At 34.3% G+C, this 8,266-nt stretch overlaps 1 protein-coding gene across 1 annotated transcript; it reads right to left on the bottom strand.

Annotated features, from left to right (window-relative positions):
• Window positions 1-2,393: 2,393 nt before the first annotated feature.
• LOC110611821 (protein HOMOLOG OF MAMMALIAN LYST-INTERACTING PROTEIN 5) lies at window positions 2,394-6,755 on the bottom strand. The gene is made up of 6 exons (XM_021752318.2): window positions 6,491-6,755; window positions 6,287-6,387; window positions 5,032-5,141; window positions 4,228-4,303; window positions 3,890-4,030; window positions 2,394-3,301 (listed from the first exon to the last, which is right to left on the bottom strand). The coding sequence occupies exons 1-6, from the start codon at window positions 6,582-6,584 to the stop codon at window positions 2,555-2,557; spliced, it is 1,269 nt and encodes a 422-aa protein (XP_021608010.2). The 5' UTR covers window positions 6,585-6,755; the 3' UTR covers window positions 2,394-2,554.
• Between the last annotated feature and the right edge of the window lie 1,511 nt (window positions 6,756-8,266).

The raw sequence follows: 8,266 nt of genomic DNA, 5'->3' as shown, positions 1-8,266 counted from the left end.
AGCAGGCTTTCGGTTTGGTTTAATTGGCAACGTCTGCCATGTGTTCTCTATATCTTCTAACTTTTAATAAAATTATGCTTATAGAAAAATTTGGTGGTGTTTATTATAATTTGTGTTCTTCTGAATAGTTGTGATTTCAGTAAGAGATTGCACAAATAAGAAGTCATGAGAATTAGCTGCCTAGCTAGTCATGGAATAAAGTAATTAGTCGTTTCAACGTCATAATAGAGAATTAATATTAATTACATTGAAAAAGTATTGCCACTTTTTCATTATGATAAAATTTTCCCATTTTAAATACATTTAAAAAAAAAATTTACAAGCTTGAAAGATGAATACTTTACCATTGTGACCACCACTTAAGAAATTCCCAGAGTCCAAATTAAGCAGCACTTACAGACAAGCAAATTAAGCAGTTTATAGCTATTCATCAGTTTCCTCTGATATATTATATACTATTATATCAGCCTCTTCTGGTAGTCTAAAGCTCACCTTCTTCTTCCTCTTCCCACTTTGGCTTCTGCTCAATGAAGAATAAACTTCCACTTCACTGCTTCCAACTTCACCAGCCTTTAGAAGCCTTTGCTTTGAGAAACTGCCTCTTGGATTATTAGATGCATAATCTGAAGGATACACCTTGTTCTGCTTCAGCACATGGTGGTGTAATGCTTGATCTCCATTAGAGTTATAGCTATTAGGCATTGGTGAAGCTAGAAAACACTCCTCTAGAGTAGAGAACTTCTTGTAATTTTCAAGCTGAAGCTGCTGCTGCTGCTGCTGCTTCTCTTGTGGGCGAAACTGCCTCTTCTTTACCTCATGCCTTCTCCAAGAACGTCCTCGCTTCATGAACTCGACATCTGATGTTAAACCAACATCTTGGTTGTTTAATTTCCGTTTTGGCGATCTCTGGGGGCTGGGTTGTCCGAAACAAGAACCACATATTCCCATTGCTTCTGAGAGTTGAGCACAGTTAGCGATTGAGCTGTGGTTTTTTTGACATTATATATAGAATGCTACCTTTGACGTTTTCTCCAAGAGGGGAAAAGCTCATTACCAACTTGAAAATTAATGTATAGCTTAGTTATTATCAAATTACTGTACTCGCAGAACAATTTTTATTACAAAACTGCTTATCCAATGAAATTAATATCTTATTACTGTATATACGGTGAGAGGCATGAATATATTCATCATAGGAATTCCAACTAATTATTAGGAAAATAGTAGTAATAATAGTAATCTAAGTTGGAAGTAGGATGATGATAACATTGTTTCTAGGCTTATCCGATCGAATGGTGATAAGAGCAACACCACTTAACTGTCCAAGACAAAGCTAGATTGGGACAAAACCCTTGAATGGTAAGGACAAAGCAAGCTACTGTAGTTGCTTAATTGCCAATCAAAGGGTTTTCAAACTGTTACTTTGCACATTTTGACAAAAAACTTGCATCGACAATCTTAGAATCTCTCCTTGTTAAGCTCATCCATCAAATACAAGTTTCCAGGATGGATCTATGGTGGGGTCAAATGAGATTCTTATCACCACTGCCCCCAAGGGGATCTTTTTGAATTACTAGGTAGTTGTTTTCTCTTTAAGATTTGCCCCATATTTTATATTTATATTTGTTCTACATCTCTTTTTTTTATTAGATTAAGGCAACATTTGTTTTTATTAGTATTATTTAGATATTAATTGTAATAAGTAATAAGAAATTATTTTGACAAAGTTTGAATTTTATGTTCCTCCCTTCTTTGGTATTTTCATGTAAAGTATTAAGTAATTTTTATGCAAAAATAATACTACAGATTAAGATTATAATGAACATAAGAAAAATAAATAAAAAATACTAATTTTAAAGCTAAACTTAATAGGTATGAAAAACTGATAGGATCATTCGTTTTAATTCTTAAGATTAAAAATTAAAATAGATTAATAAATAATATGCATAGTTTTATAAATTAAATTTTTAAGTTCGTGGAGAAATTCAAATTAAGTGAAAAAAAGAAAAGAAAAGAAAAGAAAAGAAGAGTACAGAAAATTTGGATTTGATGGCAAATCTGAATAGAAAATATCACTATTACTATATAATTTAAAAAGATCTAAGTGCGGGCACTTGCCCATTCATCCCATTGAAGATCCCCGAATTCATCCTTGTATTTTAGCTAGACTCGACCAAATTTAGAAACAGCAGTTTTCAGTTGCAGCATTATCTCTGCAACATTAACTATAACTTGACAACTTTGCTACTTTGATATCTTATAGCAGAGATGCACGTTTTTGAGCTCATCCCATTCAAATTTGATAACTGATAGAGTAACGTTTCAGCCTGAAAAGATGCATCTCAAATACAAAGTCATTTCCCAACATCCAAACAGCCACGACGCCACAGAACTTAAAATTTAATATCAATAACTTCCATTCACATCAATATGTCAAAATGGTCAATTATAGCTCTTCTGTTGCAAATATCCAATCACTTTACATACCAAACCATTCAAAAGCCAAAGTCCAAATGACAGAAGCACCAGAAAAATCCGATTCCATGAAAATAACTTACTGACTAGCCGATGGATTCGTCAGAAGTTCAAGTGATTTCCTCAGGTAGTCTACTGCAACGGACACATCATCAAATGCCAAGGCTCCAACTGCAAATCTTGCAGCCTTGTGTGCCTCAGCAATTTTTTCAGGTGGAGGCTGGTAATTGCTGTCATATTGGTATGACTGAGTGGAAGTAGGGGCAGGATCCAAGTCAGTCCCATTTCTATTTGTGGAAGTGTATTGGGCACTTGAAGGATAGCTAGTAGGAGGAGCTGATTGTGGAACAAAGGAAGAATCCGAGCCTTGATAATAAGAAGGATAGTGTGATGGGACTGATGGGAGACTGCTCTCTGTGAAACCAGGATACGACTGGAAGTTGGGATATGAGTAGGAGGGGGTGTCATGAGGTGAATAATTATGTGGCACATGCTGGTGAAGATCTTGTGAGTAGGATTGATGGTGGTAAGGCTGAGAATATGAATCATTCTCTGACCTGCTGGCTGGAGGAGGTGGATGGAAATCGTGGGAAGGATAACCAGCAGAAGGATAAGGAGGTGATGTACTATGGTGGTTGTTAACAGAGTCATCGAACTGAGGCTGTGATGCAATGTGTGCAGAATGCTGATTGTTAACCTTCTCATGGAGCTGGCTTGATGGTGGTATACTTGTGTAGTGCTGGTCATTGACTTGATCATGGAAGCGTGATGACTGATCAGATTCTGGTCGAGGACTAGTTGCCACAGTTTCAGTAGGCCCAAGATCCTGCAAGCACAGCAACAGCTTGAACAGATGAGACATTTCCATTGATACTAGTTTTTCACTGATTGTTTGCTAATAAGAATAGATGAGACATTTCCATCATCAAATTTACAGATCCTACATTACTAAATTCTCAAGGTCTCATTTCCATGTATAAGAAATAAAAAAGAACAAAAGAAAGCATTTTCATTCTCATTTTTCCCCGTTAATGAAACAAAGCCTAGAGTTATCTATTATTCCAACAGCGATAATCTAATTTACAAGAAGGCTTTGAGATGCCAAAACGCAAAATGAAAAAATCAAAATTAGTACAATCCCTTGTATTCAATTATTTATGAACTTTTTAAGGATGAGAAAACTACAGTAAAGAGACCTGTATTATATTTATGACCAGTTTGCAATCAAATTAGTAAAATGCTCCAACCAACACCCTCCAAAGTCCAATCTCCATCCCCTAATTCAACCCAACAAAAACCAGAAAGACCTTCTCTTTTCAGTTAGACCTCCTAAAATTAAAGTTATAAAAGAAATAGCATATGTTGTTTCATTGATAAGCTCAAGACAAAGCTAAATTTAATTTTGAAAACATACATAACCACCACCATGTGCAGTTGATGGAACTGACAAATCTTCATCACCATCAGGAGGACCAGGAGTGGGCTTCCTTCCTTCTTTCAATGCTTTCCTTATATCTGCAGCTTTCCAAACTGCATACTTCTGCTTCTGCTCCAGCTGTACAATATAAAAAGAGAACATAAAAATAAAACCATTATTTTAAAAAGAAAAAGGAGATGAAGTGACAAACCACTAGTTTATTTTTAACAAAGACAATCCCACACAACAAACAATAGATTGAAGCTTTTTTTTTCAATGAGCAGAATCTCTGAACTCCTTGAAGGATAAATAAAATAAGGTGATAAGAAACTCACATCAGACTGAAGAGGGCCAAATTGGTTTAGAATCTCAAAGAAAATGCTTGCTGCATAAAATGTTTTTGCAGTATTCCTGAAACCAGGCACAGGTTTTAATACCAAAATCCAGAGCAGAAAATTTTGCAAATAAGTTACGTGAAACCACATAATCATCATCAAAATAAATTCAGATCTTATTCAAGTAGCAATAATTATTATGATCACAGTCAATAGCGCAAATAACTAGACATACACCTTCCCAACAGGTATAAAGTTAGACTCATTATTCAACTGAGTCAATATCAGAATTATCAGTATCACAATCATATGAAATTGCAGTGAGGAAAAATAAAAGAATTTCTTGTCCATGTGAACCAATCATCTGTTCACATTTATAGATTGAATCCCATTCACTAAGGATATGCTAACTCATAAATTGAAACCCTGCCCAGTCCCTTTTTCCCTGGTACAAGAAATGTGAGCTGTGAGGCATATATGTTGAAGAGACACAAATAGCTGTATATATATATATATATCACATGAGCTATAGTGCTCCGAACAGAACCACATGATTCTCAGGTATAGCCACTTTTCTATCATTGGATTTGAAACCAGCTTCCTCAAAGGAATGGAACAGAATATGTTATAAGGTAATAAATAAAGAGGGAATCTCAAAACTCGAAAGATAAGTTCTATGAGAGTCTTGCACCTAGAACCACACTTCCACAGTCTCTAAGATAAATATGCAACTGTAGACCTCGGAGAGGCATCAATTCCCCTCTGATAACAAGGTGTAAAATGATAGAAGAAAAAAAATCATACAAATCTGCTCGTCCAGCACGATCTTGCTTGTCTGCCTTCCCAAATACACTTAGTGCAAATCCCTCCAGGTGCAAATTGTCGTCAGGCCCCAATTTCAGTGACTTCTTATCCTGTAAAAGACAAAACCATGGACCATAAGCAGGAGAGAAAATATGAGGTAAAACACATTTCAAGATAAAGCACATAATTAGCTATAGCAGAAACAAAAATGTGCTCAAGGTAACTCCATAGAACATAGAAATTTCCCGGAACATGTAACAAGTACTTATTCTATCTATCAATTTAGTAAGCTGCATATGATATTTGGAAGCATACACTATTACAAATTTGATATGTTGATCCACAACACATCATAATCTGAAAAGCGTGGTTTTTAAACACATTTTTAACAATAAAGACAGCTAAGTTGTTCAGACTCAGATGCAGGTGGCCAATGTGGAGATGTCTGTAGGCCCTCAGGCTTCAACACAAAATATGCAAAAGTTCAGAATGCAGGGACTTAGCCCAAAAGTTCAGAAAATTTAACAGGTGTCTGTATCATTAACAAACAAATTAAGATGAACTAAATGATATACACAGAGTACAGAATAAATATAAATTTACAAGTTGATGGGGATAAGATTTGCATATGGAATGGAAGTCAGAGAAAATTCTAATACTTCTGGAGAAACTACATCATAAGCATTTAACAGCTTAAAATGGCTTTCTAATCCAGAAAAGTTTCAGTCCACATAACAAATGGCATGCTATAAAGAGGTCAAATATTCAATATCCCCACAACAGAACCATCAAGAAGCTGGCTACTAACCAGTAGCAGAAAATTGAAAATAAATAAATAGGCATGTCCACTTCTATAACTTTTAAAGAATTCACACACTTGAGATATTAGGAGAACATATAAAAAATGTGTGGCCACTACTAGCAGCAAAATACATGATCATAATTTAGGTTGCAAAGCAGTTCCCATTTCCCAACAATTGATTTTTCACATTGAGATTAGATAAATCAGTTAATCTTCGATACCCAGAGCCTTAGTACTAATGCAAATACTAAAAATTCGTTTCTCAAAGTGCAGTAGCACTATATTTTACGAAACCGTGATAATCACTTGCCTGGAATAAGATGCTGAACAAACAATAAGAAAAAGTAAAACAGAATTCCTTAAAAACTAAATGCGGTCACCAATTCCTTAAAAACAAGAGGCGAAAGAAGCACAAAACAGAGACAAAAACAAATATAATGAAACGGAGCAAGCCTTTTCAAGTTGATTCATAAGGGAAATAAGGAGAGAATTGGTGGTCTTGGTCCGCTCGTTCTGTGGAATCTTCAACCCTTTTTCCATTGCATACAATCGACCTAATTAAATAGCCAATAGATAAAAGAGAGTTAGGGTTTAAGGAATAAGAAACTGGTATAAGCCTCTAGGTTTTTCAATTAGAAAGAGAGAGGTAGAAATTACAGTAATAAGAGACCAAAGGTTCGTGTTTTTGCAGCTCATCGGCTCGTTGCAGGTACGGCAACAGAAGCTTCGCGGGCTCGTTATCGTTCGCCATTACTCTGCTTGATTGATCTACTTTGGCCTATTTCCTCTGTTTTCTTCTGTTTTGGTTTTTAGACAGAGAGAGGAGGAAGGGAGGTGGAGTTGCGTGCGGAGAGAAGATAGTTTTTAGTTGATTCGGAAAGACAACTTTTGATCGAGCGACGAGTGTGAAAAAGTTTATTGGTTTATTTAGGCTTTAGTTAACAAAAAATTTCTAAGCTATACATTTATGTGTAAAATTTTAAATTTTAGATAATAAAATTAAATTTTCAATTTAGAGTACCAAATTAAATTTTTAAAAAAATAACAATAAATTATGATACAGTTTGTAAAATATTTTATAAATGAAATATATAATTTTTTAATTTAAATTTTATATTAAAAATATAAATAAATATATTGATGTTGCAGATATTAAATGGAACTAGTAAAAACTATGAGTCGGTGGTTAGTCACTCTTACAGGTTCATTTACAAATAGATAAAATATAGTATTTTTTAATAATAGCGGGCTATTCAATATGAAATATTACTCGCAGTTATAGGTGTAATGAAAATATGTCGAGTTGAGTTTGAAAACGGTTACTTCATTTTGAGATTTGGATTATATTTTCATTCATTGGATCCTTTATCATGTGATCCTGTTTTATGGCGACAGATTATGGCAATCTGCAATTGTTATATAATATTAGAGTTTAGCTAGTCTTCAATTTTTCTTATTCGAAAGGGATGGTTTTAGAGGTTTGGGGCACGTGTAGACTGATTTTATGCTCCTCATACCATTTCACCTTCCTATCATTTTCATGATAATTGCAGCGTGTAGCATTTAAAATCGGTCGTTGAAATCGTATTATAAAAACTCTTTATTTTTTTCAATTCCATTTTTAGCCCTTTATTTTTTTCAATTTTATTTTTACTATTTCTTGTAATTATTTATTTTCATAAAAACTGCATGTAACTTCTTCTCTGTTTTTACTTTTCACGAGTTTATACTCATTAGGATAATTCAATATAAACAGAAATACTAGCGAGCATTCTTCCTTCAGTTCCTCGTCCAATCCGAATACTGAGCCTCTCGAAAACAAGAGTGTAATTTAGTGAGATTTTACTTATCTTCTCATAATGTGATGTAAACAATCTCTATAATACTTATTAAATTTTTTGAGGATGTTTTATATTTTTTTTAATTTTTCCGTGTTTGCGTATTGAAAATACTATAATTATTTTTTAAAAGCAATTGAAGGCAGATTTTGAATTTTCTATGGACCATTTTTTATAAATGTACTTACATTTCACCAACTTTCAATTGTTTAGTTTCATTTTAATAGCAGGAGAATTCTAATGATTTTCGTCTGTCTCGATAATCATATTGAGATTATTGAGTTCTGGATAGTTTCCTTGTCAAAAAAAGGATTATGGCAGGTGATTTTGTGTTTTTTTATTGTTTTATTCTAAGAAACGAAAAAAGCCTCCCCTCGTTGGTTCTTGGTTTCAACTCTCTCTAGTTAGGATCTTTTTTGCTCAAAGCTTCTAGACCTAGGATGATGTGCTTCAGTTTGTAACAAATCTGTATACTGAGCGTTCAGCTGGAATTTGGCGTTGGCGTTGGCCAGCGACACCCTCTCCTGGTACCCCTCTAAATGCTAGGGTTTCAATTGGGCTAGTTTGTATTTGGGCCATGGGCTTTCTTTAGTTT

This window comes from Manihot esculenta, chromosome 3 (genome assembly GCF_001659605.2).
Source record: "Manihot esculenta cultivar AM560-2 chromosome 3, M.esculenta_v8, whole genome shotgun sequence".
Lineage (NCBI taxonomy): Eukaryota > Viridiplantae > Streptophyta > Magnoliopsida > Malpighiales > Euphorbiaceae > Manihot > Manihot esculenta.
Note: the sequence above shows the minus strand (reverse complement) of the source record. Positions and strands in the feature narration are given on the sequence as shown.

Excerpts from the sequence above, each read along its gene's own strand:
- LOC110611821 (XM_021752318.2), bottom strand. The coding sequence starts at position 6,584 with ATGGCGAACGATAACGAGCCCGCGAAGCTTCTGTTGCCGTACCTGCAA. Across the intron at positions 4,304-5,031 it reads CGTGCTGGACGAGCAGATTT|GAATACTGCAAAAACATTTT; the intron begins GTATGATTTTTT and ends GCCTGGTTTCAG. Across the intron at positions 4,031-4,227 it reads TTGGCCCTCTTCAGTCTGAT|CTGGAGCAGAAGCAGAAGTA; the intron begins GTGAGTTTCTTA and ends TATATTGTACAG.